The 26,189-nt window shown below is 47.3% G+C and overlaps 1 protein-coding gene across 1 annotated transcript in view; it reads left to right on the forward strand.

The window, feature by feature from the left end:
• The window catches only part of DNMT1 (DNA methyltransferase 1), a 91,510-nt gene that overhangs the window by 59,958 nt on the left and 5,363 nt on the right, over positions 1–26,189 (forward strand). The window contains exons 9-28 of the mRNA XM_063931480.1: positions 3,100–3,183; positions 3,372–3,481; positions 3,611–3,729; positions 3,807–3,899; positions 3,983–4,134; positions 4,718–4,905; positions 4,986–5,163; positions 5,251–5,348; positions 5,429–5,579; positions 11,251–11,366; positions 11,588–11,789; positions 12,088–12,218; positions 12,390–12,563; positions 12,926–13,150; positions 13,267–13,459; positions 13,593–13,683; positions 13,763–13,888; positions 14,039–14,321; positions 14,424–14,565; positions 21,175–21,341. Coding sequence (XP_063787550.1) covers positions 3,100–3,183; positions 3,372–3,481; positions 3,611–3,729; positions 3,807–3,899; positions 3,983–4,134; positions 4,718–4,905; positions 4,986–5,163; positions 5,251–5,348; positions 5,429–5,579; positions 11,251–11,366; positions 11,588–11,789; positions 12,088–12,218; positions 12,390–12,563; positions 12,926–13,150; positions 13,267–13,459; positions 13,593–13,683; positions 13,763–13,888; positions 14,039–14,321; positions 14,424–14,565; positions 21,175–21,341 — 3,023 coding nt within the window. The remainder of the gene's footprint in view (positions 1–3,099; positions 3,184–3,371; positions 3,482–3,610; positions 3,730–3,806; positions 3,900–3,982; positions 4,135–4,717; positions 4,906–4,985; positions 5,164–5,250; positions 5,349–5,428; positions 5,580–11,250; positions 11,367–11,587; positions 11,790–12,087; positions 12,219–12,389; positions 12,564–12,925; positions 13,151–13,266; positions 13,460–13,592; positions 13,684–13,762; positions 13,889–14,038; positions 14,322–14,423; positions 14,566–21,174; positions 21,342–26,189) is intronic.

Below are 26,189 nucleotides of genomic sequence, written 5' to 3' on the forward strand. Positions count from 1 at the left end.
CCAGGTAGTCCTAAAGCTTTCTTTAGTTGTGCCCAGTCTCCTGCGGAGCCGCTAATCCCCATGGTCCTTACGGAGTCCCCAGCATCCACTACAGACTACGAGAAATAGATTTACCGGTGAGTAAAATCTTATTTTTTGTAGTACCAAAACCAGATGGGTCTGTCGGACCAATTCTCTAAATTTTTTTAAATCTGTTCCTACAAGTTTTCAGATTCAAGATGAAGTAAATAGTCTTATTGCAGGACTGGAACAAGGCGAGTTCATGGTCTCCATGGACATAAAGGATGTGTACCTTTTATGTTCCAATTTGGACCCCACACCAAGCTTACTTGCGGTTCACAGTGGGCAAGAATCACTACCAGTTCAGAGCCCTACCATTCAAACTATCAGCCCTGAGAATCTTTACAAAGATCATGGCTGTCATGATCGCAAAAGTGGATTCTGTCAGTTGCAGATTGGATTTTTGAAGATGATTATTCAGCCATGTTTAATCAGAAACCGATGAATGGTCTGGCCTTCCTGGATAAACTGGTTCTGAGAGGGAGCCTTGGATCAGAAGGTTGTCAAAGTATGGAATAATCATTACACCCAACAAACTTAATTTTTGGGCCTAATTTTAGATACATTACATCTGAATTGGTTTCTTCCAGAAGACAAGATATGAGACCTAAAGGAGATGATACGCCAGGTTCTGCAGAACCGGACAGTCTCGCCGCATTTTGTAAAGCTTCTAGGAAAGATGGTGGCATCCTATGAGTCGATCTAATACAGCAGGCCCTTTCCAGGACCTTTCAGATGAATCTGATTGCCCAAGGGGCAGACATGCACTGGCTTCTCCACCAAAGAATTTGCTTGTTGCCGCAGGCCAGGACTTCATTAGTATTGTGGTCGGTCCACAAGAACCTAGTGGCAGGAAAGATTTGGAAGATTATGACAACAGATGCCAGTCTCGGAGGATGGAGAGCAGTGCTGGAAGACCATCAGTTTCAGGGAAGATGGTCACTGCAGGAGAGCAGTCGCCCAATAAATATTCTGGAACTAAGCCATTTACAATATTCTTCTTGCGGAGGACATAGTGAGGGCTCGGCATGTGAGAATTCAGTCCGATAATGACTACAGGGAGGAACAAAGAGCCGCATGGCCTTAAAGGAGTCCACAAGGATCCTGTCTTGGACAGAAAGATGCAATATAATCTGGTCGGCAGTCTTCATACCAGGAGTAGAAAATTGGGAAGCGGATCAATATGCATCCAGGAGAGTGGTGTTTACACCCACAGGTTTTCAAGACTGTAGTACATCGATGGGGTCTGCCACAAATGGACTTAATGGCCTCTCAGAACATCCATCAGCTACTGAGGTATGTATCCAGGATGCGGTATCCCGCAGCAGAGGCGGTAGATGCGCTGACTAACCCCATGCCATACGATCTGGTGTACATCTTTCCACCATTTCCTCTTATTACCCAAGGTGTTGAAGGTAAAAAGGGAAAGAGTGTGGATGATTTTAATAGCACCAGCATGGCCTCACAGAAGTTGGTACTCTGAGGAGGACCCTTTGAGGCTGACAGAGGTGAGGACCTCTTGTCACAAGGCCCATACCTTCACCCAGACCTGAACAGGCTATGTTTGACTGCATGATTCTAAGACTGAGTAATTCTGGAATCTGCTACCCATACCATGTTGGCCGCTAGAAAGCCAGTTACTGCAGCACATTACTATAGAATTTGGTGTCCGTCTAAGGGTTGGAATTCCAGAGTTCCGCCTCAATAGACTTGAGATTTCTTCAAAATGGTTTGGATGGAGGTTTGAGGTTGGGATTCTTTAAGGTACAAGTCTCTGCTCTCTATGTTCCAACATCTGGCATCCTTCAAGGCTGCCAAGACTCTTTTGCAGTGCATATTAAGAATACAAACACCTTTTCGTCCACCCATGGCCTCGTTGGATCTTTATTTCTTGACTTTTTTTTTTTTTAAATTAACCGTTTTTGAGCCTTTGGAGAAAGCAGATCTAAAATTTCCTGGAAAGTTACCCTTCTCTAAGCTTTGGCTTCAGCACAGTGTGTCTCAGAGTTAGGGGCTCTGTTGTAAGATTCCTTTCCTCATCTTTCATGAGGACAGAGCGGAGCTCCGTACAAAAATGCAATTCCTCCCTAATGTGGTTTCAGGTTTCCACACTAACCAACTCATTGTGGTCCCCTCCTTCCAAGGAGTTGTGGAGGGGGATATATTTGGATGTGGTAAGAGCCTTAAAGATTTACGTTCAGGCTGACCGCTGTGAATCTGACACTTTGTTCTATATGCTGGGCCCAAGAAGTATTGGCCGGCTTCAAAGCGACTTGCTAGATGGATACAATTTACCATCAAGCAGACTTGTGTATCTCTAGTGGTAAGAGGGTTCTGTTTTGGGTGGGGCTCATACCACCAGATTTGGGGGGGGCTTCATGGGCGGCAGCTAGAGGAGCCTCCACTACCAACTGTTCACTTGATTCTACAGGTTTGATACTTTTGCATCTAAGGATACCAGATTTGGAAGTTTTAGTACTACAGGCTTCGGACAGCACACCCGCCCATGGGAGTTTCTTTGGAACACTTCAGACAGCTGGTGACGTCCCAGTGTCCCCCCTAGTGAATGAGGATTTTGGTACTTACCGTTAAATCCATTTCTCTGAATCCACTTGGGGGCACTGGATGCCCACCTCATTGTTGTCAGCCTGCATGTTCTAGTTCAAATGAGTTAAAACTTATTTTATTTTTTATTTTTTCTTCATTAAGTTCAGGGTTCTTGGTTGATTGACCTGTTGCTACAGTTGGTTCCTCAATAGGGGCTTTGTGTTCATGTTCCCTCTTCTCCTCCATAATTTTTTTTTTTTTTTAAACTGAGGTATTAGGGAGTGTAAAGGGGAGATGCCGGCTGTGCATAAACTTGTGTTTTTGTTTTTTTAAGATTACAAATGTGCCGCCTCCGGTCTGCTTACTTCACACCCCAGCTGTCTGAAGTGTTTGTATCCCCAAGTGGATTCAGAGAAATTGATTTATCTTTAAATACCAAAAGCCTCTTTTTAAACAGCATTCATTTAAAACTTATTTTCTATTATGCTTCAGACCCCTCCACCAAAATGCATGGACTGCAGGCAGTATCTGGATGACCCTGATCTTAAGTACTTTCAAGGTGACCCAGCTGATGCAGTAAGTGAAAACAACTTCTTGCCACATTTGTCTTCCAAAAGCTTTTATCTGCCTTACTTTACCTTATTGTAACATACAATGTGATGGCATAACACTGGAGGAAAGTGTTTGCGTTTGCGTTTGTCTGAGTTTTACAACATCTGGAACTGGACTATGGTCTTTAATCTAAACTTCATATTCTTTCCCAGTTGGATGAGCCAGAAATGTTGACTGATGAGCGTCTTTCCCTATTTGATGCCAATGAGGATGGCTTTGAAAGCTATGACGACCTTCCCCAGCACAAAGTTACATGTTTCAGGTTGGTGGGTCTCCTGAATATCTTGCATTATAAACATGTCATCTTGACGTTTTTGCAAACTATAAAATGTTTAGTCCCATGTTAAGTAACTGAACTTTTTTTTTTTTTTTTTTTTTTACCCTGCTCTAGTATTTATGACAAGAGAGGTCATCTATGTCCCTTTGATTCTGGTTTGATTGAGAAGAATGTTGAGCTGTATTTCAGTGGTGTTGTGAAGCCAATATATGATGACAATCCTTCTCTAGATGGTGAGGAAGTCTGGCACTTACTGTGTAAGATTGGCTTCTATGTGAGGGACTTATTTAACCCTCTCCTTGTCTGACAGGTGGCGTAAGGGCAAAGAAACTGGGTCCAATTAATGCTTGGTGGATAACTGGCTTTGATGGAGGGGAGAAAGCTCTAATTGGCTTCACAACTGGTAAGAAAATACCCATTCACAAAGTAACTGGTCTGTATATTGTGAACTGCGTCATGAAGTGTCATGCGTTTCTTGTATTGCAGCATTTGCGGACTATGTTCTGATGGATCCCAGTGAGGAGTATGGTCAGATCTTTGCCTTGATGCAGGAGAAGATTTATATGAGCAAAATAGTAGTGGAGTTCCTCCAACACAATCCAGATGTGTCCTATGAGGATCTTCTCAATAAGATTGAAGTAAGTGGCAGCTACGTGGAATGGTGATACAGTGAGGCCTTTCCTAGGGCTTCAGCTGGTGTGATACTTGGGTATGGGGTGAAGTATTGAGTTTGGGATGGTACGACTGTAATGCTAGATATGTTAACAATGCCTTGTATTACAATCCCATACAAAAGGCGCACATAGGGGGAAATGCACATTCTGCTTTCTTAACAGAAGGTGTCCTGGCTGGCTTGTTTCTAATACCCAGTATGTCAGCAGCTATGCTTAAATGGCAGAGCCCTAGGCTTGAGATCAATATTACCTGAATTGGCTGATATTTGCCTTGGCATGTCCAGTCAGATCAGTTAAAACATAATACAACCAGCAAATCTATGTATATGGGCATGATCACTCATAAATGGACTCTCTACCTGTCCTTAACCACTAAACAAACCAAAATATAGAAGAGAACCTTGAGTTGCAGTTTCAAAACTAGCTGTATATAGTAGAACCAATTAAATGGATATTGAAAACTAGATGCACCTCTTCCTGTGGAAAGAGAGCCTGTGTAAATCTAGCCTCTAGTAAGGTAGTGTTCTAACGTCTCTGCTTCTTATAGACAACAGTCCCTCCAGCTGGTCTTAACTTCAACCGTTTCACCGAAGACTCTCTGCTGAGACATGCTCAGTTTGTGGTGGAACAGGTAGAGAGCTATGATGATGCTGCTGATAGTGATGAACAGCCTGTCATTATAACACCTTGCATGAGAGACCTGATCAAGCTGGCTGGTGTCACACTAGGAAAGAGGTGGGTCACAAAGGAGCAATCGGAATGTGTAACACTTCTGCTATTTACTAGTCTTAACCTGGTTGTAAATATCTTGTTAGGCGGGCAGCACGGAGACACGCGATCAGACATCCCACAAAGATTGTGAAGGACAAAGGACCCACGAAGGCAACAACAACCAGGCTTGTGTATCAGATCTTTGACACCTTCTTCTCTGAACAAATTGAGAATGATGAAGAGAAGGAGAACTCCAAGCGCAGGCGCTGTGGGGTTTGTGAGGTATGTTCTGGTCTGCTCACTTGGTCTAATACAGCAAACTAACAATTCCTGTTCCTAATGCAAAAACCTGACCCAATCTCTGTACAGGTTTGTCAGCAGCCAGACTGCGGCAAGTGCAAAGCCTGCCAAGACATGGTGAAGTTTGGAGGCAACGGCCGTAGCAAGCAGGCCTGTCTGCAGAGGAGGTAATGCAATGCTGTGTGAAAGGGTGGGCTACAGAGACCAGTGCAGAACTCTGTATTGACCTGATACTTGGTATTATCAGGTGTCCAAATTTGGCAGTCAAAGAAGCTGATGAAGATGAGGAAGTGGATGATAACATCCCAGAAATGCCATCTCCTAAGAAAATTCTGCAGGGCCGTAAGAAGAAACAGGAGAAAAAGAACAGGATATCCTGGTGTGGTGACCCAATTAAGGTAACCTGTCTTTAGATTCAGACATGTGAAGATACATTGTCACCTGGTGAAGTTATAAAGTTTTATTTCTCTAACGTCCTAGTGGATGCTGGGGACTCCGTAAGGACCATGGGGAATAGACGTGCTCCGCAGGAGACTGGGCACTCTAAGAGAATTGGTACTAATGGTGTGCACTAGCTCCTCCCACTATGCCCCTCCTCCAGACCTCAGTTAGAATCTGTGCCCAGACAGAGCTGGGTGCTTTTAGTGAGCTCTCCTGAGCTTGCTGATAAAGTATTTTAGTTAGGTTTTTTTTATTTTCAGAGAGCTTCTGCTGGCAACACTCTCTGCTACGTGGGACTGAGGAGAGAGAAGCAAACCTACTAACTGGGGCCAGGTTGCGCTTCTTAGGCTACTGGACACCATTAGCTCCAGAGGGTTCGAACACAGGATCTTAACCTTGGTCGTCCGTTCCCGGAGCCGCGCCGCAGTCCCCCTCGCAGAGACGGAAGCCGGCAGAAGCAAGAAGACATCGAAATCGGCGGCAGAAGACTCCTGTCTTCACATGAGGTAGCGCACAGCACTGCAGCTGTGCGCCATTGCTCCCACACTACCCACACACTCCGGTCACTGTAGGGTGCAAGGCGCAGGGGGGCGCCCTGGGCAGCAATTATGATACCTCTTGGCAAGTCATATATACAGCTGGGCACTGTATATATGTATGAGCCCCCGCCATTATTTTTACACAAAGCGGGACAGAAGCCCGCCGCTGAGGGGGCGGGGCTTCTTCCTCAGCACTCGCCAGCGCCATTTTCTCTCCACAGCTCCGCTGAGAGGAAGCTCCCCAGGCTCTCCCCTGCAGTCTCCAGGTAAAAAGAGAGGGGGGGCGCATAAATCAGTTATACAGCAGCTACTGGGTAAACACTAAGTTACTGTGTAATCCCTGGGTTATAGAGCGCTGGGGTGTGCTGGCATACTGTCTCCCCAAAAGGCCTTGTGGGTGTCCTGTCCTCAATTAGAGCATCCCCTGTGTCTGCGGTGTCGGTACGATTGTGTCGACATGTTTGACGAGGAAGGCTACGTGGAGGCAGAACAGGTGCAGATGAATGTGGTGTCTCCGCCGACGGCGCCGACACCTGATTGGATGGATATGTGGAAGGTGTTAAATGATGATGTAAACTCCTTGCATAAAAGGTTGGATAAAGCTGAAGCCTTGGGACAGTCGGGGTCTCAACCCATGCCTGATCCTACAGCTCAGAGGCCGTCAGGGTCTCAAAAGCGCCCACTATCCCAGTTGGTTGACACAGATATCGACACGGATTCCGACTCCAGTGGCGATGAGGCAAAATTGCAGCCTAAAATGACTAAAGCCATCCGCTACATGATTATAGCAATGAAGGATGTGTTGCATATATCAGAGGAAAACCCTGTCCCTGACAAGAGGGTTTATATGTTTGGGGAGAAAAAGCAAGAGGTGACTTTCCCCCTTCACATGAATTAAATGAATTATGTGAAAAAGCGTGGGATTCTCCTGATAGGAAAGTGCTGATTTCCAAAAGATTACTTATGGTGTATCCTTTCCCGCCAACGGACAGGTTACGCTGGGAATCCTCCCCTAGGGTAGACAAAGCGTTGACACGCTTATCCAAGAAGGTGGCCCTGCCGTCACAGGATACGGCCACCCTAAAGGATCCTGCGGATAGGAAGCAGGAAGGTATCCTGAAGTCTGTTTATGCACATTCCGGTACTCTGCTGAGGCCAGCAATTGCTTCGGCCTGGATGTGTAGTGCTGTAGCAGCATGGATAGATACCATGGACAGGGAGTCCTATTTTACTGACCCTGGGGCATATCAAAGACGCTGTCCTATATATGAGGGATGCCCAGAGGGACATTTGCCTACTGGGCTCTAGAATAAACGCAATGTCGATTTCTGCCAGAAGGGTCCTGTGGACTCGGCAATGGACCGGTGATGCCGACTAAAAAAAAAAAAAAAAAACGCATGGAGGTTTTACCTTATAAGGGTGTGGAATTGTTTGGGGACGGTCTCTCGGACCTAGTTTCCACAGCTACGGCTGGGAAGTCAAATTTTTTGCCATATATTCCCTCACAGCCTAAGAAAGCACCGTATTACCAAATGCAGTCCTTTCGTTCACAAAAAGCAAGAAAGTCAGAGGTGCATCCTTTCTTGCCAGAGGCAGGGGTAGAGGAAAGAAGCTGCACCATACAGCTAGTTCCCAGGAACAGAAGTCCTCCCCGGCTTCCACTAAATCCACCGCATGACGCTGGGGCTCCACAGGTGGAGCCGGGAGCGGTGGGGGCGCGTCTGCTGAAATTTCAGCAACCAGTGGGTTCGTTCACAGGTGGATCCCTGGGCTATACAGATTGTCTCAGGGATACAAGCTGGAATTCGAAGTGATGCCCCCTCAGTTTCCTAAAATCAGCCCTGCCAGCTTCCCCCAGGGAAAGGGAGGTAGTGTTAGCGGCAATTCACAAGTTATATCTCCAGCAGGTGGTGGTAAAGGTTCCCCTCCAACAGGGAAGGGGTTACTATTCCACAATGTTTGTGGTACCAAAACCGAGACGGTTCGGTCAGACCCATTTTTGAATTTAAAATCCCTCAACATTTATCTGAAGAAATTCAAGTTCAAAATGGAATCGCTCAGAGCGGTCATTGCAAGCCTGGAAGAGGGATTTTATGGTGTCTCTCGACATCAAGGATGCTTACTTGCATGTCCCCATTTATCCATCTCATCAGGAGTACCTCAGGTTTGTGGTACAGGACTGTCATTACCAATTCCAGACGTTGCCATTTGGCCTGTCCACGGCACCGAGAATATTTTCAAAGGTAATGGCGGAAATGATGGTGCTCCTTCGAAAGCAAGGAGTTACAATTATCCCATACTTGGACGATCTCCTCATAAAGGCGAGGTCCAGGGAGCAGTTGCTGATCAGCGTAGCACACTCTCAGGAAGTGTTGCAACAGCATGGCTGGATTCTGAATATTCAAGTCGCAGCTGATTCCTACAACTCGTCTGCCCTTCCTGGGTATGATTCTGGACACAGACCAGAAGAAGGTGTTTCTCCCGGCGGAGAAGGCTCAGGAGCTCGTGACTCTGGTCAGAGACCTCCTAAAACCAAAACGGGTTTCGGTGCATCACTGCACGCGAGTCCTGGGAAAGATGGTGGCGTCATACGAAGCCATTCCCTTCGGCAGGTTCCATGCGAGGATCTTTCAGTGGGATCTGTTGGACAAGTGGTCCGGATCGCTGCTTCAGATGCATCGGCTGATCACCCTATCCCCCAGGGCCAGGGTGTCTTCTGTGGTGGCTGCAGAGTGCTCACCTTCTCGAGCACCGCAGGTTCGGCATACAGGACTGGGTCCTGGTGACCACGGATGCAAGCCTCCGAGGATGGGGGGCAGTCACTCGGGGAAGAAACCTCCAAGAGCTGTAGTTAAGTCGGGAGGCTTGTCTGCACATCAATATCCTGGAACTAAGGGCCATATACAACGCCCTGAGTCAAGCGGAGCCTCTGCTTTGAAACCAACCGGTGCTGATTCAGTCAGACAACATCACCGCAGTGGCCCATGTAAACCGCCAGGGCGGCACAAGAAGCAGGGTGGCAATGGCGGAAGCCACCAGGATTCTTCGTTGGGCAGAGAATCACGTGCAAGCACTGTCAGCAGTGTTCATTCCAGGAGTGGACAACTGGGAAGCAGACTTCCTCAGCAGGCACGACCTCCACCCGGGAGAGTGGGGACTTCATCAAGAAGTCTTCACGCAGATTTCAAATCGATGGGAACTGCCACAGGTGGACATGATGGCGTCCCGCCTCAACAAAAGGCTAAAAAGGTATTGCGCCAGGTCAAGGGACCCTCAGGCGATAGCTGTGGACGCACTGGTAACACTGTGGGTGTTCCAGTCGGTCTGTGTTTCCTCCTCTTCCTCTCATAACCAAGGTGCTGAGAATCGTAAGAAAAAGAGGAGTGAGAACAATACTCATTGTTCCGGATTGGCCAAGAAGGACTTGGTACCCGGAACTGCAAGAAATGCTCAGAGGATCCATGGCCTCTGCCTCTCAGACAGGACCTGTTGCAACAGGGACCCTGTCTGTTCCAAGACTTGCTGCGTTTGACGGCATGGCGGTTGAACGCCGGATCCTAGTGGAAAAAGGCATTCCGGATGAAGTTATTCCTACACTAATAAAGGCTAGGAAGGACGTGACCGCAAAGCACTATCACCGTATATGGTGAAAATATGTTGCTTGGTGTGAGGCCAGGAAGGCCCCTACAGAGGAATACCAGCTGGGCCGGTTCCTGCACTTCCTACAGTCAGGAGTGACTATGGGCTTTAAAATTGGGGTCCATAAAGATCCAGATTTCAGCCCTATCCATTTTCTTTCAAAAAGAACTGGCTTCTCTTCCTGAGGTTCAGACGTTTGTTAAGGGAGTGCTACATATTCAGCCCCCTTTTGTGGCACCTTGGGATCTCAATGTGGTGTTGGGTTTCCTGAAATGCCACTGGTTTGAGCCACTTAAGACCGTGGAGGTATAAAGTATCTCACGTGGAAGTGGTCATGCTATTGGCCTTAGCTTTGGCTAGGCGTGTGTCAGAATTGGCGGCTTTGTCATGTAAAAGCCCCTATCTGGTTTTCCATATGGACAGGGCAGAATTACGGACTCGTCCGCAGTTTCTGCCGAAGGTGGTGTCATCCTTTCATTTGAACCAACCTATTGTGGTGCCTGCGGCTACTCGTGACTTGGAGGATTCCAAGTTGCTTGATGTGGTCAGGGCTTTGAAGATTTATGTAGCCAGAACGGCTGGAGTCAGAAAAACTGACTCGCTGTTTATCATGTATGCATCCAACAAGCTGGGTGCTCCTGCTTCAAAGCAGATTATTGCTCGCTGGATTTGTAACACGATCCAGCAGGCTCATTCTGTGGCTGGCTTGCCGCATCCATAATCGGTAAAAGCCCATTCCACAAGGAAAGTGGGCTCTTCTTGGGCGGCTGCCCGAGGGGTCTCGGCATTACAGCTTTGTCGAGCTGCTACTTGGTCGAGTTCAAACACCTTTGCAAAATTCTACAAGTTTGATACCCTGGCTAGGAGGACCTTGTGTTTGCCCATTCGGTGCTGCAGAGTCATCCGCACTCTGGGAGCTTTGGTATAATCCCCATGGTCCTTACGGAGTCCCCAGCATCCATTAGGACGTTAGAGAAAATAAGATTTTACTCACCGGTAAATCTATTTCTCGTAGTCCATAGTGGATGCTGGGCGCCCGTCCCAAGTGCGGACTTTCTGCAATACATGTATATAGTTATTGCTTAATAAAGGGTTATGTGGCATCCGTTGAGTGATGCTCGTTTGTTGTTCATACTGTTAACTGGAGATGTTATCACAAGTTATACGGTGTGATTGGTGTGGCTGGTATGAGTCTTACCCTGGATTCCAAAATCCTTTCCTTGTAATGTCAGCTCTTCCGGGCAGTTTCCTTAACTGAGGTCTGGAGGAGGGGCATAGAGGGAGGAGCTAGTGCACACCATTAGTACTAATTCTTAGAGTGCCCAGTCTCCTGCGGAGCCCGTCTATTCCCCATAGTCCTTACGGAGTCCCCAGCATCCACTACGGACTACGAGAAATAGATTTACCGGTGAGTAAAATCTTATTTTTATTTCCCCCCCCTAATTTCAAGATTGAAGGGAAGAAGGAATATTACCTTAAAGTGTCCATTGATTCTGAAATTCTTGAAGTTGGTGATTGTGTATCTGTGAGCCCCGATAATCCCACCGAGCCCCTGTATTTGGCCAGGTATGTGAAGCCATTGAAATGTTAATACATTTAATTCTTGTGGAGTGTTACCTTAGAACTGTGCACCTGATGGAGTTATGGGAAGGTTTCCTCTCAAGTACTTTGTTTGCAGCTGCTATGAAACCAGACAAATGTCTTTTACCCTGATCCTCTGGCCAAATCTTAATTATGGCTGCTTTATATCTTCTGTGCAGTTTTACATTTTAATGTCTCATTTGCAGGATCACCTCCATGTGGGAGGATATCAATGGCCCAATGTTTCATGCTCACTGGTTCTGCCTGGGAACAGATACAGTCTTAGGAGCCACGTCAGAACCTCTGGAACTCTTTCTTGTGGATGAGTGTGAGGATATGCAGCTGTCCTATATTCATGGCAAGGTCAATGTGGTCTACAAAGCACCATCTGACAATTGGTTTATGGAAGTGAGTATCTTGGGCAACAGCCTTGATAAGTAATCTCTTGCAATAGTTCTGTGTGAAGCTTCTAAAGCACCCACTCCGTATGTCAGTGTAAATCTTGCAGTTTCTGAGCAGGTTATGTAAAATGCGTAATCTACAGTAATGTACCCTTTAAAAAGCTAAATGATGGCTTCAACCATCTTGTGGTAGGTATTGGTATTATGGCTCTTAAACTGGTAGGTGTGTGTGCTTTGCAGGTTGTGGTCACTTTTTTTTTATTTTTTTTTATTTGAGTGACTCAAGTGTTTAATCTATATCTCAGGGTGGGGTGGACAACGACTATGTGATAGAAGATGATGGGAAGTCTTATTTCTACCAGCTGTGGTATGATCCAGAGTATGCACGCTTTGAGACTCCACCAAATCCACAGCCAACAGAGGACAATAAACACAAGTGAGTCTGGGTCTAGTTTTTCCTGACCAGGAACTAGTCAACTTTGTAGGCACAAAACTAGCTTTCTCTAACTTTCCTTAAAGGCCTGTGTTGGATCAGGTACATATGGAAATAATTTCCAAGGAGAACGTGTTAAACTAATTTTCACAATTCATGTGTGTATCTTACCAGGTTCTGTAGCAGCTGTGCCAGGCTAGCTGAAATAAGGCAACGGGAAATGCCTAGAGTCTCTGATATAGCAGAAGATCTTGATGATCGAGTCTACTACAGTACTGCTACAAAGAACGGTGTGCAGTTTAAGATCGGTGATGGTGTATTACTCCTGCCTGATGCCTTTACGTTCAGGTATGTTCCCCACTGAGACTTGACTTGGTTGATATGGACTCATTGAAGCATGTGCAGTGTTAGAGGAACTAGTTTTCAGTGTTTAAGACCATGCAGTGCCATAATGTACACGGAGTGCCTTATGAAAGATAGAGGAAACACATTGCATTGAGTTCCTTAACTAGTTGGAGCTTCTGTACAACTTACTGGGCAAATGCAATTCTTGGATCTGCTAAAGGCACACTTTAGCTCTACAAGAAGCTACATTGGCTTGACCTGTGACAGATGAATCCTTTCACCTGTCAGTATGCCATTTACGATTGTGTTCATTACAATGTGTTCAGAATTTGCTGCAGTGCAGTAACATCACTTCTTGGTTCTAGTGTGAAACTGAGCAGTCCTGCAAAGCGGTCACACAAGAAGGATGATGTGGATGAAGATCTCTATCCAGAATACTACCGCAAGTCTTCTGACTACATTAAGGGTAGCAACTTGGATGCCCCAGAGCCATACCGGCTAGGTCGCATCAAGGAGATCTACTGTAACAAAAGAACCAACAAGAAACCAAATGAGGCGGATATTAAACTGCGCGTGTATAAGTTCTACAGGTAAGTCTTACAATTGGCCTGGCCCACTGATTTCTCTAAGTTGGACAATGTACTAAGACATGGCAGAATAAGTGCCCTGCCTTCATGTGCTTCTGCTATGAATGTCTATTACACAGGCCTGAAAACACGCACAAGGGTATGCAAGCCAGTTACCATGCAGACATTAACAGTGTGTACTGGAGTGATGAAGAGGTGACTGTGGACTTCAAAGATGTCCAGGGTCTCTGCAAAATAGAATATGGGGAAGATCTGAATGAGTCTATTCAGGAGTACTCTGCTGGAGGATCAAACAGATTCTACTTCTTGGAGGTAACTGCTCTGGCTTGCATGTGAAGTCCTAGTGCTTGTAGTTACAGTCCCACACTTGGGTTTCATCGAATCCTACAAAGCATGCCTAATCTGACTTGCCAGACTATTATAATCACTGTTGCTCCCTCTTTAGGCCTATAATGCAAAGTCAAAGTCCTTTGAGGATCCCCCTAACCATGCTCGCACCTCCATGAACAAAGGGAAGGGAAAGGGCAAGGGGAAAGGTATTTACCGCTTTAAAGTTAAACTGTTTGTCCATGATAAACTTGTTGAACACAAGTCACCCCACTCCTGTCTCTGTAGGTAAAGGAAAATCATCTGTACCATCTGAAAGTGAGCAAAAACTCGCAGAGGATCAAGTGCCTAAGCTCAATACGCTAGATGTATTCTCTGGCTGTGGTGGTCTGTCTGAGGGGTTCCATCAAGCAGGTAAAAACCATGTTCTGTGCTGTATGGACAATAAGATGAGGACATGCCATTCTTGAGGTGTAAATACATAAATATCCCTAAGAATACAGATTCTGTAAATGCTATCTACATGTGTTAGAATCTTACTGAGGCATTAAATAACTTCTACAGGTATATGTGAGACCAAATGGGCCATAGAGATGTGGGACCCAGCAGCCCAGGCTTTCAGATTAAACAATCCTGGAACTACAGTCTTCACAGAAGACTGCAATGTTCTACTGAAGCTGGTCATGTCAGGAGAGAAGACCAACTCTCTGGGCCAGAGGCTACCCCAGAAAGGAGATGTAGAGATGTTGTGTGGTGGCCCTCCCTGCCAAGGCTTTAGCGGTATGAATCGGTTCAATTCCAGAACCTACTCAAAGTTCAAGAACTCCCTTGTTGTATCTTATCTAAGGTGAGTAGTCAAGGTCTCTAATAACCTCTTAAGTACCTGAAGTCTACTGAACTAAAGAATGTGTGATGCTTTGTTACTAATCAAATGTCTCTCATCCTCCAGCTACTGTGACTACTACCGTCCTAAATTCTTCCTACTGGAAAACGTCAGGAACTTTGTGTCTTTCAAAAGCTCTATGGTGCTTAAACTAACCCTTCGCTGTCTTGTCCAGATGGGATACCAGTGCACGTTTGGAGTCCTCCAGGTAAGATGTGCTACCACAGTAACCGGTTATAAATCCAGTCTCCCATTATACCCAGCTATAGCTAGCTTTGTCACTGGTAATTCTAACCTCTTGATCACCATTACCTTCATAGTTTCAAAGCTGGAGAGCCAAGCTGCTGCTGTCTTGGCTTTCTTAACTTGCATGTAGGATTCCCCCCCTTCCCCACTGTATTTCACAGCATAATGGCATTAAACTTTGCAAGGTACAATGAACAGAAGGGCACAACCTAGTTAAAGGATATCTTGTGTAGCCAAAAAACTCAAAGCTCAAAACTTCACAATATGCAAGCTTTTGCTACTGCACCCTACAAGGTAATGTCCTCTTATGATCTCGGCTATAGCTGTCGTCACACCTTGAAGATGGCACGTGTGCATCTAGATAAGGTTGCATATGCTAGGTACACTCCATCCCAGCTTAATGCTTAGCCTGTTCTTGGCATCCAGACTTTAGCCGTCTTTGGTTTGTCCTGTTGCAGGACTGGGAGCTACTGGTTACTAAGGAACATGTCAAACTGAACTGACCTCTGCAAACTGTATAGTTGAGACGACCAAAATGTTCCGTCATTAAATTCCTCTCTGGGTAGCACAGACTTGTTGGATTACGGAGTGCAGTTGACACTAACTGGAAAGCTAGTTTTTAAAAACTGGTGTCCATATGCTGCTCTTCACTCCTCCCCTTTTCTCTGACGTCCTAGTGGATGCTGGGGACTCCGTAAGGACCATGGGGAATAGCGGCTCCGCAGGAGACAGGGCACAAAAGTAAAGCTTTAGAACTACCTGGTGTGCACTGGCTCCTCCCCCTATGACCCTCTTCCAAGCCTCAGTTAGATTTTTGTGCCCGAACGAGAAGGGTGCACACTAGGTGGCTCTCCTGAGCTGCTTAGTGAAAAGTTTAGTTTTAGGTTTTTTATGTTCAGTGAGACCTGCTGGCAACAGGCTCACTGCATCGAGGGACTAAGGGGAGAAGAAGCGAACTCACCTGCGTGCAGAGTGGATTGGGCTTCTTAGGCTACTGGACATTAGCTCCAGGGGGACCGATCACAGGCCCAGCCATGGATAGGTCCCAGAGCCGCGCCGCCGGCCCCCTTACAGAGCCAGAAGACAGAAGAGGTCCGGAAAATCGGCGGCAGAAGACGTCCTGTCTTCAACAAGGTAGCGCACAGCACTGCAGCTGTGCGCCATTGCTCTCAGCACACTTCACACTCCGGTCACTGAGGGTGCAGGGCGCTGGGGGGGGGGGGGGGCGCCCTGAGACGCAATAAAAACACCTTGGATGGCAAAAAAATGCATCGCATATAGCTCCTGGGCTATATGGATGAATTTAACCCCTGCCAGAATACACAGAAAAACGGGAGATAGGCTCCGCCCCCTTCTCGGCGGCCTTATCTCCTCAGCACACTGGCGCCATTTTCCCTCACAGCTCCGTTGGAGGGAAGCTCCCTGGCTCTCCCCTGCAGTCACTACACTACAGAAAGGGTTAAAAAAGAGAGGGGGGCACTAATTACGCGCAGTATTAAAAATACAGCAGCTATAAGGGGAAAAACACTTATATAAGGTTATCCCTATGTGTGTGTATATGTATGTATGTGTATATATATATGTATATGTATATGTATATGTATATGTATATGTATATGTATATGTATATGTATATATATATATATATATATATATATATATATATATATAGCGCGCTCTGGTGTGTGCTGGCAAACTCTCCCTCTGTCTCCCCAAAGGGCTAGTGGGGTCCTGTCCTCTATCAGAGCATTCCCTGTGTGTGCGCTGTGTCGGTACGTTTGTGTCGACATGTATGAGGAGAAAAATGATGTGGAGACGGAGCAGATTGCCTGTAATAGTGATGTCACCCCCTAGGGGGTCGACACCTGAGTGGATGAACTGTTGGAAGGAATTACGTGACAGTGTCAGCTCTGTATAAAAGACAGTGGTTGACATGAGACAGCCGGCTACTCAGCTTGTGCCTGTCCAGACGTCTCATAGGCCGTCAGGGGCTCTAAAGCGCCCGTTACCTCAGATGGCAGATATAGACGCCGACACGGATACTGACTCCAGTGTCGACGGTGAAGAGACAAATGTGACTTCCAGTAGGGCCACACGTTACATGATTGAGGCAATGAAAAATGTTTTACACATTTCTGATAATACGAGTACCACCAAAAAGGGGTATTATGTTCGGTGAGGAAAAACTACCTGTAGTTTTCCTGAATCTGAGAAATTAAATGAGGTGTGTGATGCGTGGGTTTCCCCCGATAACAACTGATAATTGCTAAAATGTTATTGGCATTATATCCTTTCCTGCCAGAGGTTAGGGTGCGTTGGGAAACACCCCCTAGGGTGGATAAAGCGCTCACACGCTTGTAAGAACAAGGGCTCTACCCTCTCCTGAGATGGCCGCCCTTAAGGATCCTGCTGATAGAAAGCAGGAGGGTATCCTAAAATGTATTGACACACATACTGGTGTTATACTGCGACCAGCAATCGCCTCAGCCTGGATGTGCAGTGCTGGGTTGGCGTGGTCGGATTCCCTGACTGAAAATATTGATACCCTAGATAGGGACGGTATATTATTGCCTATAGAGCATTTAAAAGATGCATTTCTATATATGCGTGATGCACAGCGGAATATTTGCCGACTGGCATCAAGTCTAAGTGCGTTGTCCATTTCTGCTAGTAGAGGGTTATGGACACGACGGTGGTCAGGGGATGCGGCTCCAAACGGCATTTGGAAGTATTGCCTTATTAAGGGGAGGAGTTATTTGGGGTCGGTCTTTCAGACCTGGTGGCCACGGCAACAGCTGGGAAATCCACGTTTGTACCCCAGGTCGCCTCTCAACATAAGAAGACGCCGTATTATCAGGCGCAGTCTTTTCGTGGGCAAGCGGGCAAAAGGTTCCTCATTTCTGCCCCGTGACAGAGGGAGAGGAAAAAGGCTGCAGAAATCAGCCAGTTCCCAGGAACAGAAGCCCTCTCCCGCCTCTGCCAAGCCCTCAGTATGACGCTGGGGCTTTACAAGCAGAATCAGGCACGGTGGGGGCCCGTCTCAATGAATTTCAGCGCGCAGTGGGCTCACTCGCAAGTAGACCCCTGAACCCTTCAGGTGATATCTCGGGGGTACAAATTGGAATTCGAGACGTCTCCCCCTCGCCGTTTCCTAAAGTCGGCTTTACCGATGTCTCCTTCTGACAGGGAGGCAGTTTTGGAAGCCATTCACAAGCTGTATTCCCAGCAGGTGATAATCAAGGTACCCCTCCTGCAACAGGGAACGGGGTATTATTCCACACTGTTGTGGTACCGAAGCCGGACGGCTCGGTGAGACCAATTCTAAATCTAAAATCTTGAACACTTACATACGGAGGTTCAAATTCAAGATTGAGTCACTCAGAGCAGTGATTGCGAACCTGGAAGAAGGGGACTACATGATGTCTCGGGACATCAAGGATGCTTACCTTCATGTCCCAATTTACCCTTCTCACCAAGGGTACCTCAGGTTTATGGTACAGAACTGTCATTATCCGTTTCAGAAGCTGCCGTATGGATGGTCCACGGCACCCCGGGTCTTTACCAAGGTAATGGCCGAAATGATGATACTCCTTCGAAGGAAGGGAATTTTAGTTATCCCTTACTTGGACGATTCCCTGATAAGGGTAAGATCCAGGGAACAGTTGGAGGTCGGTGTAGCACTATCTCAGGTAGTGTTGCGGCAGCACGATTGGATTCTCAATATTCCAAAATCGCAGCTGATTCCGACGACTCGTATTCTGTTCCTAGGGATGATCCTGGACACAGTCCAGAAAAAGGTGTTTCTCCCGGAGGAGAAAGTCAGGGAGTTATCCGAGCTAGTCGGGAACCTCCTATAACCGAGCCAAGTCTCAGTACATCAATGAAATGGTTCTGGGAAAAATGGTGGCTTCCTACGAAGTAATCCCATTCGGCAGATTCCACGCAAGAACTTTCCAGTGGGACCTGCTGGACAAATGGTCCGGGTCGCATCTTCAGATGCATCAGCGGATAACCCTGTCACCAAGCACAAGGGTGTCTCTCCTGTAGTGGTTGCAGAGTGCTCATCTTCTAGAGCAGGCCTGGCCAACCTGTGGCTCTCCAGATGTTGTGAAACTACACATCCCAGCATGCCCTGCCACAGTTTTAGCATTCCCTAATAGCAAAACTGTGGCAAAGCATGATGGGATTTGTAGTTTTACAACAGCTGGAGAGCCACAGGTTGGCCAGGCCTGTTCTAGAGGGCCGCACATTCAGGACTGGGTCCTGGTGACCACGGACATAAATATCCTGAAGCTAATTGCCATTTACAATGCTCTAAGCTCAGCAAGACCTCTGCTTCAAGGTCACCCGGAGTTGATCCATTCGGACAACATCTCGGCAGTCACCCACGTAAACAGACAGGGTGACACAAGAAGCAGGAGGGCAATGGCAGAAGCTGCAAGGATTCTTCGCTGGGCGGAAAATCATGTGATAGCACTGTCAGCAGTATTCATTCCGGGAGTGGACAACTGGGAAGCAGACTTCCTCAGCAGACACGACCTCCACCCGGGAGAGTGGGGACTTCACCCAGAAGTCTTCCACATGTTTATAAAACTCGACAAGTATTGCGCCAGGTCAAGGGACCCTCAGGCAATAGCTGTAGACGCTCTGGTAACACAGTGGGTGTACCAGTCAGTGTATGTGTTCCCTCCTCTGCCTCTCATACCCAAGGTACTGAGAATTATAAGATGGAGAGGAGTAAGCACTATATTCGTGGCTCCGGATTGGCCAAGAAGGACTTGGTAACCGGAACTTCAAGAGATGCTCACGGAGGATCCGTGGCCTCTACCTCTAAGAAGGGACCTGCTCCAGCAAGGACCCTGTCTGTTCCAAGACTTACCGCGGCTGCGTTTGACGGCATGGTGGTTGAACGCCGGATCCTGAAGGAGAAAGGCATTCCGGATGAAGTCATTCCTATCCTGATCAAAGCCAGGAAAGATATAACCGCAAAACATTATCACCGCATTTGGCGAAAATATGTTGCGTGGTGCGAGGCCAGTAAGGCCCCGACGGAGGAATTTTCAACTAGGTCGATTCCTACATTTCCTGCAAACAGGAGTGTCTATGGGCCTGAAATGGGGGTCCATTAAGGTTCAAATTTCGGCCCTGTCAATTTTCTTCCAAAAAGAACTAGCTTCAGTCCCTGAAGTTCAGACGTTTGTGAAAGGGGTACTGTATATACAGCCTCCTTTTGTGCCTCCAGTGGCACCTTGGGATCTAAATGTAGTTTTTGGGTTTCAAAAGTCACGTTGGTTTGAACCACTTAAATATGTGGAGTTAAAATATCTCACATGGAAAGTGGTCATGCTGTTGGCCCTGGTGTGTGTCAGAATTGGCGGCTTTATCCTGTAAAAGCCCTCATCTGATTTTCCATTCGGACAGGGCGGAATTGAGGACTTGTCCTCAGTTTCTCCCTAAGGTGGTTTTCAGCGTTTCACCTGAATCAACCTATTGTGGTGCCTGCGGCTACTAGGGACTTGGAGGACTCCAAGTTGCTAGAAGTTGTCAGAGCCCTGGAAATATAGGTCTCCAGGACGGCTGGAGTCAGAAAATCTGACTCGTTGTTTATTCTGTATGCACCCAACAAGCTGGGTGCTCCTGCTTCTAAGCAGACTATTGCTCGTTGGATTTGTAGTACAATTCAGCTTGCACATTCTGTGGCAGGCCTGCCACAGCCAAAATCTGTAAAAGCCCATTCCACAAGGAAGGTGGGCTCATCTTGGGCGGCTGCCCGAGGGGTCTCGGCTTTACAACTTTGCCGAGCAGCTACTTGGTCAGGAGCAAATAAGTTTGTAAAATTCTACAAATTTGATACCCTGGCTGAGGAGGACCTGGAGTTCTCTCATTTGGTGCTGCAGAGTCATCCGCACTCTCCCGCCCGTTTGGGAGCTTTGGTATAATCCCCATGGTCCTTACGGAGTCCCCAGCATCCACTAGGACGTCAGAGAAAATAAGAATTTACTTACTGATAATTCTATTTCTCGTAGTCCGTAGTGGATGCTGGGCGCCCATCCCAAGTGCGGATTGTCTGCAATACTGGTACATAGTTGTTGTTACCAAAAAATCGGGTTATTGCTGTAGTGAGCCATCTTTTCTAGAGGCTCCTCTGTTATCATGCTGTTAACTGGGTTTAGATCACAAGTTATATGGTGTGGCTGCTATGAGTCTTACCCGGGATTCAAAATCCTTCCTTATGGTGTACGCTCATCCGGGCACAGTATCCTAACTGAGGCTTGGAGGAGGGTCATAGGGGGAGGAGCCAGTGCACACCAGGTAGTCCTAAAGCTTTACTTTTGTGCCCAGTCTCCTGCGGAGCCGCTATTCCCCATGGTCCTTACGGAGTCCCCAGCATCCACTACGGACTACGAGAAATAGAATTATCGGTAAGTAAATTCTTATTTTTTTCTTTACATTTTGCCACGGTTTGTCTTCTAGGTTGCACATAAGTTATTTTCATAACTGAGCAATAGTGAAACATTTGGGAAAGGTAGAACACACCTGGCTACTAACCATTGCATATGTAACCTCACAGGCTGGTCAGTACGGTGTAGCACAGACACGCAGGAGAGCCATTGTACTTGCTGCTGCCCCAGGCGAGAAGCTGCCAATGTTCCCAGAGCCAATGCATGTCTTCGCTCCCCGTGCCTGCCAGTTGAACGTTGTGGTGGATGACAAAAAATACGTGAGCAACATCACAAGGTTTGTAACTAGTTTGATGTGAAGTTGAACAAGTGTAACTCTTGTGTGCAATATGTATGTTGGGCTTGTTCTGTAAAACATCAGCATTGGGTGCCACACTCCTGCCGATGGCATCTGGGCTCAGCTAAAGTGACCCTTATCTATGTTGGACACTTCACTGGCTAAGTCTAGAAAATTGGGCATCGATTTACCCTGGCCTGCAGAGGGAGCCACCTGTAAAGGGCTACACATGCCCAGCCCACAACACTGCAGCATTAGTGGATGGATAGTCCTGAGTGGTCAATTCCTTACTTTACAATCTGCTCATTTGAAGAGGGCAAACTTCCTACATATACCAACTCTCCCCCACATTTCTCTGACGTCCTAGTGGATGCTGGGACTCCGTCAGGACCATGGGGAATAGCGGCTCCGCAGGAGACAGGCCACAAAATTTAAAAGTTTGACCACTAGGTGGTGTGTACTGGCTCCTCCTCCAAGCCTCAGTTAGGTTTTTGTGCCCGTCCAAGCAGGGTGCAATCCAGGTGGCTCTCCTAAAGAGCTGCTTAGAAAAAGTTTGTTAGGTTTTTTTATTTTCAGTGAGTCCTGCTGGCAACAGGCTCACTGCAACGAGGGACTTAGGGGAGAAGAAGTGAACTCACCTGCGTGCAGGATGGATTTGCTTCTTAGGCTACTGGACACTAGCTCCAGAGGGACGATCACAGGTACAGCCTGGATGGGTCACCGGAGCCGCGCCGCCGACCCCCTTGCAGATGCCGAATAGAGAAGAGGTCCAGAAACCGGCGGCAGAAGACGTCTCAGTCTTCATGAGGTAGCGCACAGCACTGCAGCTGTGCGCCATTGCTCTCTGCACACTTCACACCAGCGGTCACTGAGGGTGCAGGGCGCTGGGGGGGGGGCGCCCTGGGCAGCAATGTAATATACCTATTCTGGCTAAAATATATCACATATAGCCCCTGGGGCTATATGGATGTATTTAACCCCTGCCAGGTTCCAAAAAAAAACGGGAGAAGAAGCCCGCCGAAAAGGGGGCGGGGCCTATTCTCCTCAGCACACAGCGCCATTTTCCTGCCCAGCTCCGCTGCGAGGAAGCCTCCCAGGACTCTCCCCTGCACTGCACTACAGAAACAGGGTAAAAACAGAGAGGGGGGGCACTTATTGGCGATATTTATAATATTTGAGCTGCTATAAAGGGAACACACTTATTAAGGTTGTCCCTATATATATATATATATATATATATATATATATATATATATATATATATATATATATATATATATATATATATATATTATATTTATATATATATATATATATATATATATATATATATATATATTTATATTGCGCTTGGGTGTGTGCTGGCAAACTCTCCCTCTGTCTCCCCAAAGGGCTAGTGGGGTCCTGTCTTCTATCAGAGCATTCCCTGTGTCTGCTGTGTCGGTACGTGTGTCGACATGTATGAGGACGATGTTGGCGTGGAGGCGGAGCAATTGCCTGTAATGGTGATGTCACCCCCTAGGGAGTCGACACCAGAATGGATGGCTTTGTTTATGGAATTACGGGATAGTGTCAGCACGCTACAAAAGTCGGTTGACGACATGAGACAGCCGGCAAACCAGTTAGTACCTGTCCAGGCGTCTCAGACACCGTCAGGGGCTGTAAAACGCCCTTTACCTCAGTCGGTAGACCCAGACACTGACACTGAATCCAGTGTCGACGGTGAAGAAACAAACGTATTTTCCAGTAGGGCCACACGTTATATGATCACGGCAATGAAGGAGGCTTTGCATATCTCTGATACTGCAAGTACCACAAAAAGGGGTATTATGTGGGGTCTGAAAAAACTACCTGTAGTTTTTCCTGAATCAGAGGAATTGAATGACGTGTGTGATGAAGCGTGGGTTACCCCTGATAAAAAACTGCTAATTTCAAAGAAGTTATTGGCATTATACCCTTTCCCGCCAGAGGTTAGGGTGCGCTGGGAAACACCCCCTAGGGTGGACAAGGCGCTCACACGTTTATCCAAACAAGTGGCGTTACCGTCTCCTGATACGGCCGCCCTCAAGGATCCAGCTGATAGGAGGCTGGAAAATACTCTAAAAAGTATATACACACATACTGGTGTTATACTGCGACCAGCAATCGCCTCAGCCTGGATGTGCAGTGCTGGGGTGGCTTGGTCGGATTCCCTGACTGAAAATATTGATACCCTGGATAGGGACAGTATTTTATTGACTATAGAGCAATTAAAGGATGCGTTCCTTTATATGCGAGATGCACAGAGAGATATCTGCACTCCGGCATCAAGAGTAAGTGCGATGTCCATATCTGCCAGAAGAAGTCTATGGACACGACAGTGGTCAGGCGATGCGGATTCCAAACGGCATATGGAAGTATTGCCGTATAAAGGAGAGGAATTATTTGGGGTCGGTCTATCGGATTTGGTAGCCACGGCAACAGCCGGGAAGTCCACCTTTTTACCTCAAGTCCCCTCCCAACAGAAAAAGCTGCAGTCTTTTCAGCCGCAGTCCTTTCGTTCCTATAAGAACAAGCGAGCAAAAGGACATTCATATTTGCCCCGAGGCAAAGGAAAGGGTAAGAGACTGCACCAAGCAGCCCCTTCCCAGGAGCAGAAGTCCTCCCCGGCTTCTGCAAAGGCCTCAGCATGACGCTGGGACCTTACAAGCGGACTCAGGGGCGGTGGGGGGGTCGCCTCAAGAATTTCAGCGCACGGTGGGCTCACTCGCAGGTGGACCCCTGGATCCTGCAGGTAGTATCTCAGGGTTACAGGTTGGAATTCGAGAAGTCTCCCCCTCGCCGGTTCCTAAAGTCTGCTTTGCCAACGTCTCCCTCCGACAGGGCGACGGTATTGGAAGCCATTCACAAGCTGTATTCTCAGCAGGTGATAGTCAAGGTACCCCTTCTACAACAGGGAAAGGGGTATTACTCCACGCTATTTGTGGTACCGAAGCCGGACGGCTCGGTAAGACCTATTCTAAATCTGAAATCTCTGAACCTGTACATACAAAAATTCAAGTTCAAGATGGAGTCACTCAGAGCAGTGATAGCGAATCTGGAAGAGGGGGATTTTATGGTTTCCTTGGACATCAAGGATGCTTACCTTCATGTCCCAATTTGCCCTTCACACCAAGGGTACCTCAGGTTCGTGGTACAAAACTGTCATTATCAGTTTCAGACGCTGCCGTTTGGATTGTCCACGGCACCCAGGGTCTTTACCAAGGTAATGGCCGAAATGATTCTTTTTCGAAGAGAAGGCGTATTAATTATCCCTTACTTGGACGATCTCCTGATAAGGGCAAGATCCAGAGAACAGCTGGAGGTCGGAGTAGCACTAACTCAAGTAGTGCTCCAACAGCACGGGTGGATTCTGAATTTTCCAAAATCCCAACTGATCCCGACACGTCTGCTGTTCCTAGGGATGATTCTGGACACTGTTCAGAAAAAGGTATTTCTTCCGGAGGAGAAAGCCAGGGAGTTATCCGAACTAGTCAGGAACCTCCTAAAACCAGGGACAGTGTCTGTGCATCAATGCACAAGAGTCCTGGGAAAAATGGTGGCTTCTTACGAAGCGATTCCATTCGGCAGATTCCATGCACGAATTTTTCAGTGGGATCTGCTAGACAAATGGTCCGGATCGCATCTGCAGATGCATCAGCGGATAAAATTGTCGACAAGGACAAGGGTCTCTCTGCTATGGTGGTTGCAGAGTACTCATCTGTTAGAGGGCCGCAGATTCGGCATACAGAACTGGGTCCTAGTGACCACGGATGCCAGCCTGAGAGGCTGGGGAGCGGTCACACGAGGAAGAAACTTCCAGGGAGTGTGGTCAAGCCTGGAAACGTCTCTTCACATAAATATACTGGAGCTAAGAGCAATCTACAATGCTCTAAGCCTGGCAAAACCTCTGCTTCAGGGTCAGCCGGTGTTGATCCAGTCGGACAACATCACGGCAGTCGCCCACGTAAACAGACAGGGCGGCACAAGAAGCAGGAGGGCAATGGCAGAAGCTGCAAGGATTCTTCGCTGGGCGGAAAATCATGTGATAGCACTGTCAGCAGTGTTCATTCCGGGAGTGGACAACTGGGAAGCAGACTTCCTCAGCAGACACGATCTTCACCCGGGAGAGTGGGGACTTCATCCAGAAGTCTTCCACATGATTGTGGTCCATTGGGAAAGACCAATGGTGGACATGATGGCGTCCCACCTCAACAAAAAACTGGACAGGTATTGCGCCAGGTCAAGAGACCCTCAGGCAATAGCTGTGGACGCTCTGGTAACACCATGGGTGTACCAGTCAGTGTATGTGTTCCCTCCTCTGCCTCTCATACCCAAGGTACTGAGAATTATACGGCAAAGGGGAGTAAGAACGATACTCGTGGCTCCAGACTGGCCAAGAAGGACTTGGTACCCGGAACTTCAGGAGATGCTCACGGAAGATCCGTGGCCTCTACCTCTAAGAAGGGACCTGCTTCAGCAGGGACCGTGTCTATTCCAAGACTTACTGCGGCTGCGTTTGACGGCATGGCGGTTGAACGCCGGATCCTAAGGGAAAAAGGCATTCCGGAAGAGGTCATCCCTACCCTGGTCAAAGCCAGGAAGGAGGTGACTGCACAACATTATCACCACATTTGGAGAAAATGTTGCATGGTGTGAGGCCAGGAAGGCCCCGACAGAGGAATTTCAACTGGGTCGATTCCTACATTTCCTGCAAACAGGATTATCTATGGGCCTCAAATTAGGGTCCATTAAGGTTAAAATTTCGGCCCTGTCGATATTCTTCCAGAAAGAATTGGCTTCAGTTCCTGAAGTTCAGACTTTTGTAAA

The sequence above is a fragment of the Pseudophryne corroboree genome, chromosome 6 (assembly GCF_028390025.1).
Source record: "Pseudophryne corroboree isolate aPseCor3 chromosome 6, aPseCor3.hap2, whole genome shotgun sequence".
NCBI classification, from domain to species: Eukaryota; Metazoa; Chordata; class Amphibia; order Anura; family Myobatrachidae; genus Pseudophryne; species Pseudophryne corroboree.